Below are 13759 nucleotides of genomic sequence, written 5' to 3' on the forward strand. Positions count from 1 at the left end.
GTGGCCAACGCAACTTCCTCAGCCGCCCGCTCCTGAGCAGTTTGAGACGCTCAAGTAAATCAGATGCCTGGGCTGGCAATGAACGAGGCTCGACAGTGAAGAAACTAAGGTGTGATTGCAGTGCACAGGGAGGTAACACCAATGACGAGCCAGAGATAATTGCACAGCCGAGAAGCCCCACAAACAAGCAGTTGTAGCAACAACCCACAGACTAAATTAGACATGTTTTTTTTTTTGTATGTGGGGACAGATGGGCATCACTGGACTAACTAATTAGGGGTTTGTGTTCAAACTCTCAGGTATGGGCCAAGCCAAGCGTGAAGTACAGAGTGCTACTCATTTCTTGAACATGACAATGTGTACATACAGAAATAAATTATGTCCTGGTGGTAGAGAGTAATTGTGTGCTAATTAATTAACGGTGTAAATGAATTGAGTTATTGTCAAGCCATTAATCTTCATAATCATCCAGGTGTCATCCTGGCAGAAATTTGATGGGGTTTGTAAATGCTGTATTCAAGGTAGGTTGAGTACGCTGAGGTTTAAACAACAATTTGTTTATTCAGTTTATTGGAAAACCTTATCTTCAAAACATTATCGCAGTGATGAACATGAACAGCACTAAAACAGCATACACGAACAGTTGAACCCGTGGAGCTCAGCCATTCGTGGTCACATGTGTCCAATCACAGCCTCAAGGCAGCTGGTGAGGAGGTCATCATGTCTTCACTGAGGTCTTACGCTTGTCTCCCGGTCCGGTCCTGTCGCTGTCGCTATCTGTGCCCTCCGCCTTGCTCACTTCCAGCCCCTCCGACCAGGTGCTGTGACCTGGCGGGAGTTTGGTCAGTCTCAGATTCATGTTCTTCAGGTCCTGGCCGGGCCTCCTGTCCCTGGAGATGGCCTTACGGGGGTAGGGTATGGAGCTGCGCTTGTTACCCAGCGTGGGCACAGACAGCGCCATGATGCTGTGCTGAGGGTGCTTGGCAGCGGCGCTGGGGCCAGCGTTATCCTGCGAGGGCGCCTTCGGACGCTGCCAAGTGCACGTTTTGAGCCGAAGCTCCACGCGCACTGGCACTGGTCTTGGCGAACGCACCTGGGGTCGGGGGGGTTGTGGCTTGCCTGCAATGAGGGCTGCATGGGTCGCCGGCAAGATCCCGGAGGGTCTGGCGCCTGCAGAAAGGGCCTGGGCTGGGGGCTTCTCCTGTGGGGCCTTGCTTGTTAGGGAGGAGGAGGATGTACAAGGGCTGGCGCTTGTAAACATATCTGGGAAGGGGGAGGAAGCTAAACCAGCGCTTGCTGGCTTGTCTCCTGAGGACGTGTCCAACGCAGCAGGTCTCTGAGGTCTAGGGCGGGTGCTCCCCTGGACTGTGGAGCTCTTCGGTGCCTGCGACTGGACACTGGCTCCCTTGCTCTTCTGGCTGGGTGTTGGAACCTCGTCTGCCCGGTACAGCAGCACAAAGTCTCTTTGGCTGGCCAGGGGCTGCAGCTTCATCCTATAGCGACACTTCTCAAAAATCTCCAGAGCCAGGTCTGCAAAACACTCACCATCACTTTGTGCCATATTATCTGATGAATTGCAAATCATGTTGATTAAATCATGAAAATAAAAACAACAATATAAACTAATCACATTAAAAAAAAGAAACATAACTGGAAGGAAACTGTAATAGAATGAAATTAGAGTGACACTCCTGGAATGAAGACTCCTTAATAAACCATTACCATTAACAAATTGTATTTCCAATCAGCATTAGTAAGTGTGTACCTGAGCTACAGATTACTGAAGAATGATCTTGCCTACATGAACTTATCATGATGAGCATAGCCCTTACCAAAAAGGTATATTTACAGTTAATTTTATCAAGTAAGCTGTAGTCCAGTTTGCAGTCAAGTATAATTGAAGTCCCAAGTTTATTTTAGGTAGTAAGTTTATTACTATAAATGTACTCGTGGTACACTTGTACATGTGCTATGTTTATACTTCTTCGGACTAAATTGGCCCACTCTCAGTTTTATAATAGTAAGTACTAAGAACTATACTGTAAGTAAAGATACTAGTTCTATTCTAGCACACCTTTTAGTTCATTATAGTATATGTTAAGTATTTTTAAGGTGTAAAAGTAGTAAACCTTTATGTGCACCACAAGTGAACTTATAGGTGTACTGTTTACTAATAAACTGCATTAATATTGCTTATTTATATTACACACACACATCAATGGCATAGGCTGCACGGGAGGAGGGGGAGGGGCGAGCTAGCTCTCTGTTTTGTTTGAACATCAACAGAAGTGATGTTACCCAACATTGCTTAGAGCACCTTTAAAGTATATTTAAGTATAATTACCAAGTATAGGCTAAATACACTTAAACCTTTATGTATATTTATCCGTATAAGCTGAGTATAATTAAATTTTGTGTATCTCTGATCACTACACAGCATGTAAGCTATACGTATGCTTAGTTCAAAATAAGTAGACCAACAATACACTTCCATAAACTTATTTTTCCTGAGGGAAAGCCAGTCCTCAAAAGGAACGTCTAACCACAAACAATGTTACAGAAGCCTGGCTCTGTCTGACTGTTTCTCTCAGGTGATTCTCACCGTATTACATGAATGGGTCTTGTGGGTCTTGTGGCTAATATTACTGTACACAAACAAACAAATTGAAACATGAAGTCTAAAAACATGCTGCCCACCCAGAGTTTCTGTCACTATGTTTGGTACGACTTCCTTTAGCACTTTGCAGTTGGTGTGAAGAGCTGGGTTGCAGTTCATCTCAAGTAGCCACACCTAAACAAATGTTAAGACAACATAAGCCACCACAAATCCACCCACACAGTAATAGGAAGGCACATCCACAGAGAGAACATTTGAATTCATTCATCTTAATTCATAGCTTCAACTATTCAGTGTAACTATCTTATATTGTGCCACTCAACTGGGTTTCTATTAGGTACTGATAAGTGTTGTGAATGGTTCGTAACCACTAGGTGGCACCCTGACTACATCATTCAACTACTTTTTCTATGGTACTAAAAAGAACATTTTAGTTGCTTCCATGATGTTTCTTTATTTTTCTACATAGACCCTACATGAATATATCATAAAGAACGCTAGCAACAATAAAGAGGCGCTATAGAAATAGCGATGGAAATGTAAAAGTAATTGACCCAATACAGCGATACATCAAGAGTATGCAGAACATTGTCCGTGCCCCCCCCCCCCCCACACACACACACACAAATATATGTCTCTGTCTCTCTCTTTTCTGTATGTGTTTTGAGGGTGGGGTTGGGGGACTGGGGGGGGGGGTCTCTTCAGAGAAAGATTTCAGGTGTGACTGCTACAGAAATCGTTACAGTATGCAGCTTCAAAAATCTGCCAACTTCTGAAAATCCATATGGAGACGTCTTAATTATTCATCAAAGCACTGTAGCCTATTACCTGCAAAGCAAACCAGCCTGCTGTCATGCTTTGCATGGCTGATGCATGAACACTGTTTTCAGTCACTTCTGAAATGGCTTTCAAGTCAGTGAAGAGTGGGTATTTAATGTGACAGATCTTTTTTCATTGGCCAACAGTCCTTAAAGTCTTTTGCTCACATCAAGCTATGATGTGTACTCTATGCTGAACCATCCCATTTACTAATGAAAGACAAATTCAGAGCTGTCTTTGGTATATTCACTACAGCTCTGCACCATCACAGTGTCATATATAATGTCTCACATCCTGACAGCTTTATCTGTTTCTCTCTCTCTCTCTCTCTCTCTCTCTCTCTCTTTCTCCATCATAATTCTTTTGACAGAATGAGGACTATTGTGTTGGGGCGCTTATGAATCCATAATCATGATGTAACTGCGAGAGCTTCAGATGAGCATCCCAGGCTTAGAGACAGCATGTTTACTGCTGTTCTGTGAGTTGCCAGGCAACTGCTCTGAAGGGGTAAAGTTTAGGTGGTGCGACAGGAGCAGAAAGGCTCTCCACTGGCCTGTTCAATTCCCTGCTCTCAACCGAACAGGTGGAAGGGTTTGTGTTTAACCCAATATCAATATTCCGTATGCTACACATTCACTTATGCTAAAAAAGGCTTTGTGATTGTGACTATTAGTTTCATTTGGACGGGAATTCTTGACTACACATCCTGTCTAATTGCCTCTAAACACTATCGAGCCACACACACAGAAACAAACACACACACACACACACACAGAAACATCCCAATGGAGAAAATTAGCTCATTAGTCTCCCACCTTGAAGTCCTCATCAATCAGGAAATCACAGCCAATCAGGTCAAAGAAGCCCAGCTTGCGCACCAGTTTGGCTTTGACCGCCATGAAGCACTGCAGCATAATCTGCTGCATGCGACGCTGTTCCAAAGCACAGAGAGAGAGAGAAAGAGAGAGAGAAAGAGATAGAGGGGGTTACAAGAGACAACATGCCCCGTTTAACTACACTATGCCCAAGCCAACCAAAAGACTCCCGTCAGTGAAGAGTACTGGTTTAAACTGGTTCATAAGGCTAACCAAGGTCATTATGGTTAGAATGTCTGCTACTAAATCTGTATTTATGTTGTATGATAATCAACTTGAAATATCACTGTAGCTGGGCTGTCGCTTAAAGCTTTTGTTACCATGACAACAACTGCCCTCCTATCTCCTTTCATTCCCCAGTTGGCACAGGGATAACTGAAGAAATTAAAGCAGCTTCTCCTTATAAGCTACTGTTGCTGGGCTTTCACATATGGGGAAAAGTGAGAGTGAAACCTTCACGTTTGAGAGTGTAGAGGTTTGGAGTTAGTGTCTGTATGCAGCGGTTTCTCACAGTGAACTCACTGTAAAGGCACCATGCACCCAGTCCTTGGCGAGCCCTGTGGCTGTGAAGTTTTCATTGACGTACTCGTTGAAGCGCTCGATTGACCACACCGTTTCCTCCTTCAGTTCGCTGTACAGAGGGTTCTTCTTTTGCATGTACTGTTTACACAGAGATGTCAGTGTGCATGATGAATGCCAGACAGGGGCTCAAAAACATAACTGCTCATTTAAGATTAACATTTGTATCTAATCGATATCTTATAGTGTTCCACTGCATCTTATTGTAAGATATAATGATAATGAAACTGGGTTAATATAACAGAACAACTCATTTCAACAAGGAAGAAAGACATTGGGCATCTAGGTGCAAATAAAATGTCTCTCCCAACTATAGAAGAAACTTTTATGGTAATAGTTAAACATTAGCCAGCGTACCTGGTTCGTCAAGTGAGCTGAGAGGTTTTTAGAGTTGGGGTCATAAAGGTCACATGTAAGGCGAACATAGCCATGGCGGAAAAGAACCATGTATGGCGTGGTGGAGGCGATGAGCAGATAGGACCTCACGTCAAACTTTCTGCCTTGGAGGAGCAGTGGGTTCTGCACATACCTATCAACAGAGCAGGCAGACTTTCAGTCTTGGTCACTGAACGTTTTCACACATCTTCACATCTCAATATGTTTAGATGAGTATCTTCAGTGTAAAGCTCTTATAATTTGCTATTGGACTCATGTCTAGCACTGCTCTTTGGTTATCCATCCATAAGGGAGACTGGTTGAGATGTCTGAAAGGTTATGGATTTTTCATTCTTTTCATGTGATAGATAGATAGATAGATAGATAGATAGATAGATAGATAGATAGATACTTTATTGATCCCCAAGGGGAAATTGTGAACAACTAAAGTAAAAAATCTGTTTGACAGAACTTCTTATTGGCTCTTGCTTAGATATTACCCCATTGATGGGATAAGCTCCAAAGTGTGTGTGTGTGTGCGTGCCCCTTGATTACAATTCAGTTCTGATGAAAGCTTTCAACTCCTTGAATGTGATTTGTAATGCACAGAGATATTAGCAGGGGTAGGGTCTGCCGTTAATTAAATGTGCAGTGTCAGGTTTGGCATGACTTTGTATGGAAATGGAAAAGCTGTTCTCCCTTTGATGTACCAAGCTATAGGTGGAGGATATTGAAAGGTAATAACTCAAGGGAAAATGACATGCATGTTATGGATATTTTATGAGGCTTCAATCCACTATTTAGTGATCAGTTCCAGTGTCAAGCTTTCAGGACAGATACATGCACTGCACATAGAGAGCAAAACATATTTTATCTGATGTCTTTGAAAATGTCATTCCTGTACTGTAGCCTAAGTGGTATGATTTCAGTGATGTATAATATTTTGATTAACCTTGGAACTTGAGCATAAATACCCAGCTCAATACAACCCTCTTTTGGGATGGGAGAGGACTGCATTCTCAAATACAGTAAGCCCATTGGCTGAGGTCTAGTGTTTGATACACACAATTTCAAAGCAAGCAAACATATTGTTTTGAAACGATAGACACAATTTCAAAAATCTTCTTTCTAAAATGTACACACGTTGCACTGTTCATTTCCAATTGTTACCACAGCAATTAGGCTACATGTGTTTAGGTTACATATTTTCTACAGTTAGCTTCATGCACTAGCCTAACTAACACTGCAGTGCAGTGTAGTAAGCCAATAACATGAAGTTCTTTTTTTACCCACTTCTGGACGATTCGTGCCTGTGGAAGACGGAAGGAGAGCTTGCTGCTGCTCTGGTTTTCGGCGCTGGTCTGCAACCGGGCGCGGAAGGCACTGATGTCCTCTGGGGAGCGGAGCAAGAAGATGCCACGCCCCTGATTCGAGTCCGTGGGTTTGCAGATCCACACGCCACAGGTCTCCTGGCAGGCCCCTGCAGGAGCATCGGCGCTAAGCAGGTCAGATTGAGCTACTTTATGTGCTAGGCCTATGCCTACTTTGGGCTAACTGTCTACTATGAACGATGACTGGTGGATAAGTCAATGACAGTGTTTCAAAATCATAACCCTTATCATGTGGGTTGGGATTTCATTCTTTATCTCATAGTGTCATCTGATTTAAGTTTTTGACCTTTGTTCTGTGAATGTGTAAGAATGTATTCTACTAGGAATCAAAAGCATGCAGTAGGCTACATTCAAAGCTACAGTGCTGGTATTAGGCCTAGATGCAAACTTACTTTCCTGCTGAGCAAAAAAAGGTTCTCTTTCGTCTTTCACATCCATGCGAAAAGTGGCGGGAAAGAAGTCATCCATCTTTAGGCTTCTGTAAGTAGATTAAAGGGTTTATAGAGGCTAATACCAACGCCATAAAAACAACAACAACACAGATATCAAATACAGCATAATGACAGTTGTTAAACAGGCTTACTGGCTGAGAATTACAGTCTAATACAGTATGATGACGGGCAGACAGAAATTGAGGCTATTGCAGGTTATTAGGCACATTTATTTTTATGAACAGAATTAGAAAATTGCACTTTAGAGGCATGGCATTGATGTGCAGTGTAAAGAAGAAATATACATTAATAAATTTCATTCATTCATTTCAGTTAATAATCAAGCTTCAGACAGTCAGCCATTTCATTTATGCACCATTGTCTGCAGCTTTTGTGACTTGTTCTTCATGACTGTTCAGAAATAGATGAGATGAACTGAAAGCAAAGTCAGACATTTTTAACTACAACTGTTGTAACCTGCCGCTCACTACTCTCCCTTTTACCTGAGTCCTCTTCCACAATTCACTTTGCTGCTGACCCTGTCATATTCCCTAAGGCTGTTGAGGAGTCCGATTTTGGAGGTCAGGACCTTATTGTTTGGGATCTGGAACAGCAACTGCTCACCTTGATAAAAAAAAAAAAAAGATCACATACAGGACAATGCCAGATCAGACACAACATCACCAGTTTAGGCTCATAGAAAGATGAATAAACAGTTTCTGTCAACAGTGTGACATACTGTTTATGGGGCGCCAAATGTAACATGCCTTATTTCGTGTGACGAAATACATATATTCATTACGAAACCATGTTACATCGTAACGCCTTTTGTCCACGGAATGCACAAATTGGTTTGCATTTTGTCCACGAAACACTGAAAAGAGCACATCATTTCGTGGACGAAATTGACTGGTGGCCTTTTCCTTTCGTGGACATAATGCTGAATGCAGTATTCACTGTCGTAGACGAAATGTTTGGTCAAAAGTAATTCTGTCTACGTAAATACGGAATGCACCTACACGCATCATTCTGTGCATCCTATTTCAATTTCGTCCACAGAATTATTGTGTTGTGTTACAGAAGGCATTCCGTCCACGCAATAGTAACTTAACAACTTACGAAATGCATTCAGTGACATATGCTTTCATTCTGTGGATGAAATGCATAAAAGAATCACAAAATCAGTTTTGTGACCTGCTACAATTCATTTCGTGAGTCAGCAGTTTGCGGAATGAATTAGCCAGTGGGTCCCATTTAGAAGTGGCACTCGTGCCTCCCGTTATTCACAGAGCTGCGAATGTATTGCAACTTTTCGCCACAAGGCAGATATTCCCCTTCAGAATCAGGGTCCGCGAATAGAAGACCCAAACTTTTTTGATGCCATTAGACGATAATCTAATGCAAATACTCGCTGACGTTGACAATATCACTCTGACAAAGTGGCTCACACGCACACTAGCTCCAGTATTGCACGCACTGATTCAATGCAGCTGTAGCGCGAAAGTTTTTTTTAAAGAGTGCCCTTTTTTCGACTCGGGATGACGTATGACATGTCTGCCATCTAGTGGAGTGGAGGTCGAACGAAATATGACACCCTATTTGACTAAATCGGCCGTTTTATTCAGTACCGCATCTTGTCGACTATAGTCGACTGTGGCGCCTAGAGGGTTAACAGTGAAATATTGTAGTGAGGACTTTTATTTTGAAACAGTTTTTGGCAGAGGAAGCAGTTGAACAGGATGTGTAGTCTTAATAGGGCCAGTTTGTATGCTTAAAGCCTGAGATTGGCAGTTGATGCAGGTGGCCCGAACACCTGCCATAGGATTCTAATTGCTTAACGGCCGTATTGTGATGTCATAATCATAATGTTAAGTCTATGGGGAAATTTTAAGTAGTTTTTAATTAATAGTTTAAAAAGTATAAAAGTTACAAAGATGAAAAATACATAGCACCCATGTCCTAAGTAAGACCTACGCAACGCAGTTTGATTGAAGTTTCTACGTTAAACGGTTGAAGCTGCATTAAATGCGTTAGAAGAAGAAGAAGAAGAAGAAGCAGAAGAAGAAAAAGCCTTGGAAGAACAGTACATTGCATTTTCATGCACTGTAATAATAAGAAGACTTTTGGAATAACAGTATAGTGCATTTTCATGCACTATAATAAGAAGAAGCCTAGGAAGAACAGTACAGTGCATTTTCATGCACTGTAATAAGAAGAAGCCTAGGAAGAACAGTACAGTGCATTTTCATGCACTGTAATGAATGAAGTGGATTCCTGTAATGTTAATGAAAACAGTATAGCGATTGGATAGCCTAATAAATCGCGACTTGTTGTAGGCCTAACAGTAGGCCTAGTTTATACAGTATCGTCTCGCTGGAGTGCGCGCATAATAGGCCTAATCGCTATGCCTACTTGCCCGTCCAAATAAAGGGCTTTCCTTTGTTTCACGGAGCTCTGACTAACGGGAGGCGCGATTGAAGTGGCCACTTCTAAATGGTAGCCTAGGCTACCCACTGGCTATTTCATTCCGCAAACTGCTGACTCACGAAATGTATTGCAGCAGGTCACAAAACTGATTTCGTGATTCTGTTATGCATTTCGTCCACGTAATGAAATTATCCTGCAACATAATTCATTCCGTAAACTGCTGACTAACGAAACAGTGAATACTGCATTCAGCATTATGTCCACGAAAGGAAAATGCCACCAGTCCATTTCGTCCACGAAATGATGTACTCTCTTCAGTGTTTCGTGGACACAATGCAAACCAATTTGTGCATTCCGTGGACAAAAGGCGTTACGATGTAACATGGTTTCGTAATGAATATATGTATTTCGTCACACGAAAGTGATTCTGTCCACGAAATAAGGCATGTTACATTTGGCGCCCCATAACTGTTAACCTGACCCTCGCCAGATGAATTTCGTTCCGCTTAGCTCCGCTTAGCTTCACATCCATCTGGGACCTCTTCCATTGAGAGTGATTTCTGCAACCGACTTTATGGTTCAGCCAATCAGGACGCAGGGCGGGAGTTTCATAGATGTGACGTAGTGGAGAAGCGACCGTGAGACTGTTATCAGCGTCATGGGTTGGCTTCGATGTGAGTGGTTGAAGTAGCACGTCAATAGATGACGGACAAGTGGCTTATTCAATCATATGCAAGCATTTTTTGATTAGGCCCAGCCTTCTGCAACACCATTCCAATGGATCGGTTCTAGATGGATGATTGGAGCTAGGCGGAGCGAAATTCATCTGGCTAGGGTCAGGTTAACATACTGTACCCTGTAGCGAACACTTCCTCATAGTTGTAGTCAAACGTTTTTAAGTTCAAAAGTCTTTGTGCTAACACTTGTGCTAAGTAGTTTTAGCTTACAGTTATTAGCCATTAGTGAAGTCAACATAAATGGCACAGCTGAAAAAAAATCTCTATTTATCCGAATGTAAAACAAACTTTAAACTTTAGATATTCTTAGGGCAAAATAAATGTGTGCACTACTTTGGTAATATTATTCAAGGTAATGAGCGAAAAGCAAGGAGAAAAACTTAAGAGAAAATCAGATAAATTCAGTATTCACCCTCCTTGAAGTTATAGTAAGTTGCCATTGATCTGGTCTCACACCATTTCAGTTTGTAGTCCTCTCGTGTTCTGTCATAAATACGTTGCCAGCCTTTGTTCTCACAGTATGCAGCCACTCTAAATAATAAAACATAATAACACTGTTTTGAAGATCTGAGTCATTTAACAGTGTGTTTGTGTGTGTGTGTTTTGATGAGATATGTTTCTGTGATATGGTTCTGACTGCATACTTTGGTATTGAATATTTAAATTAAATAGTTTGGCAGGATTTCAGCAAATTGCTATTCATTTCCATTTTTGCTATGCTATTTTATATTTAGGATAGATTAGATTTTCTTGCTTGAGTTTTAAAATGTAAAAATTCACATATTTATATTTCTGTGTGTGTTCGCATCTTTGCTTTTAGTGCATTATATCCTCAAAGAATCTGTACACATACTGAAACAATAACTAAACGTCAGTCTTTCCTCCTGTTCCATCCACTCACATGGGTGCCCCGTTTCCGCCTCCAATGAAAAAGAAAGGTCCAGGCCCCAGAGGTTCCATGGGCCTCTTGTAGCTGTCTCTGTCCGAGCCGTATGGCAGTCTGGACCTTCTCTGCTGCCCTGGTCTTCCACTGTCACTGCCCTCAGAGTCTTTCTCATTCTGACAAACATCTTCTCAAAAAGGGCCAACAGAGTGCATGCAAACACATGGCAGATTCAGAGTAAATCTAGGAAATGCTTTCACATAGATGCATGCACAGACACAACTCCACACATTCTCACATGACACATACTGTAGCCTACATGGCCTATGCAAAGATATAAGAAATAATTCCCATACGAGATCAACTTTTACTGGTCTTTGGAACCCGATTGTCCTTTAAGCATTCCACAGATTGCACCCACATTTAAGTATGACCTTTTAAACAACGACTTGGAGAGACGGCGAGCATAATTATACAGTGTTCTTTAGTTAAGGCCCTGTCAAACTCAATACACTGCTATATTCACATTAATGGGCCTTCTCCAAGAGAAGCGACTGGACAGGCATTAGGAAATTGGCTGGTGTAATCCAGTGAGCGTGCAGGAGATAATTAGGACCGGGGGAAGCGATGTGTCACCGGCGAGGGGACACCTGATCCCGTGCTCCAGTGGTGCGGGCCGTTTCGTTAAGCACACCTCGATTTCCCCTCGCTAATACAGCCAACACCGCCAGATTTAACCCTTTCACACCTCTAACAGATTTATTTTCGTATTAAAGGATGACTCAAAATGCACACAATAAAGTTTTCACTAAGCGGTATTTCAAGATGTCACAAATACTCATATACAACTTTTTGAATTACAGTAACTCATCATTGAATGGATAATGGCGATTATGGTATTATAATATATAATTCATAGCACATCAAATGAAAACTAATTATTGAATCCCAGCTCTTAGTTTAAGCAGAGCTTATTTGAATAGCATGTTAAGCCCTCTATACAGTATATACTCAGCTGTTGATTGCCTGGGTGGAGTAGATGTGGGTTTTGCTACACCATGTCATAAGCACCAAGCCATACAGGCTGTCAAACACAACTGGCAGATGCTTGACAAACAAAACACATTTCAAGCAGATTATGCTTGTTTATCTGCACTAATGTTATTAGGTCTGTCAGATTAGCTGCCATTATGAGACAGAGATTTCTCTGGACTTTATTGGTGCTGAGGGACTGTTGTCCTGGTAAAATCAGGTACAACAGCAAGCTTTCTCACCACAATGCTATTACCGAGGCCCTGACAACAGGCGTGTGTTTAGAACAACTTAATCATACCATTACAGATGTGTCTGTTATGAGAGAACAAAGCATTTCATCATGGGAGTTTTTTTCCCACTCTTTTTTGTTCCTGTTGAACTCGCGGCAATCTCCCTGGGATTAATTAACATATGGTACAGACAAGATGCAATGAGCAGTGCATCACAGCAGCCCCACTTAATGATGGGCTTTCTCCCCCCAGCACGCACCTGGCCTAACTCCATCTGCCTGCTTCACCTGTTCCCCAGGCTGGTCCGTTCCCGACGGCTGGCTCCCTAAGGGCTCCTGTGGAGGAGCTGTCTCCCTCTCCTCCTCCTGTTGTTGTTTACCTTTGGCTCCAGGGCCCTGGGCCCGGTCTCCGTCCAGGCTGCTGGTCACCAAGCCGCGGCTCTCGCCGTTTCCCCCACCCTTGGCCTGGTGTTCTGGAGACTTGAGTGGCGCTGGGTCTTCTCTGCCCGTGTGGTCCCCGTCCTCCTTCGCCCTGGCCAGGGCGTCTGAGCGCCTGTCAGGCCCAGCCCCGCTCTCCGATGACATCACTCCCTGCTGACGCAGAATGCCAGGAGAGCAGAAAGATTTTCCATTTGGGGTGGGGAGGGGGGAGGTGGCATGCGCTTCTCACCTCTGACCTGAGTAGGGCCTGTGGATGGCAATGTGAAAAATAAGAAAACAACAATTAAACAGTACTGGTTCCTGTTTGGGTCTTATTTGTTTACTGGTGTGTGAAAGACACTGAGTGGTTTAAAACATGTATTTTTAGATGATAGCAACTATCCAAGTTTTATTTTTAAATTTGTTTTGTAGTTGATATTTTCAAAAATGTTGCCTACTTTTAGAATTTTCTTCATGCATGAATGTAATTACATTACATGAAAACGACTAATTCCAGAACATGGCTACTAAATGTGATGTCATAATGAAAGATTTAGTTTGATCCTAAAGTCTTTCTTTGAGTACATTTACAGCTGTCGGTTTCAAGGTCAACTTCTTGAGTTTTGGCTAAGTAAAAATGCTGAGATTTTACCTGCACAGAAACATTGTCTCCTCTTCAATTGTGTGCATTTGCACTTGTCCTCTATGTTTCGGCGTGACAGTAAAAAAACTCCACATGGATCTGCCCCAGTCTAAATATCTCAGCCAAAATAATGTCACTCTGGTTGCAAGGTCTTTGTCGTGCTTAAAGATCTGCCCAATGTAAACAACCCCTAGTTGCCTGGGCAATGGGTGCCGTAGCAACCATTCCTAACTGTACCTTGATTCTTACAACAATAATGGATTAAGATTCTCATGGCAATAATTCCCCCATCCTAACC

At 42.4% G+C, this 13759-nt stretch overlaps 1 protein-coding gene across 1 annotated transcript; it reads right to left on the reverse strand.

Moving 5' to 3' along the window:
- Window positions 1–583: 583 nt before the first annotated feature.
- ttll10 (tubulin tyrosine ligase-like family, member 10) lies at window positions 584–13008 on the reverse strand. The gene is made up of 11 exons (XM_076276224.1): window positions 12659–13008; window positions 11153–11321; window positions 10664–10782; window positions 7591–7711; window positions 7049–7134; window positions 6559–6745; window positions 5248–5419; window positions 4834–4971; window positions 4252–4368; window positions 2698–2791; window positions 584–1530 (listed from the first exon to the last, which is right to left on the reverse strand). Exons 1-11 carry the CDS (start codon window positions 12981–12983, stop codon window positions 719–721), a joined length of 2340 nt encoding a protein of 779 aa, XP_076132339.1. The 5' UTR covers window positions 12984–13008; the 3' UTR covers window positions 584–718.
- Between the last annotated feature and the right edge of the window lie 751 nt (window positions 13009–13759).

Source organism: Alosa pseudoharengus, unplaced genomic scaffold (assembly GCF_046254945.1).
Source record: "Alosa pseudoharengus isolate Yale_2024_CS ecotype anadromous, Long Island Sound unplaced genomic scaffold, YU_APseudo_1.1 YU_APseudo_1.1_scf_9, whole genome shotgun sequence".
Classification (NCBI taxonomy): Eukaryota; Metazoa; Chordata; class Actinopteri; order Clupeiformes; family Clupeidae; genus Alosa; species Alosa pseudoharengus.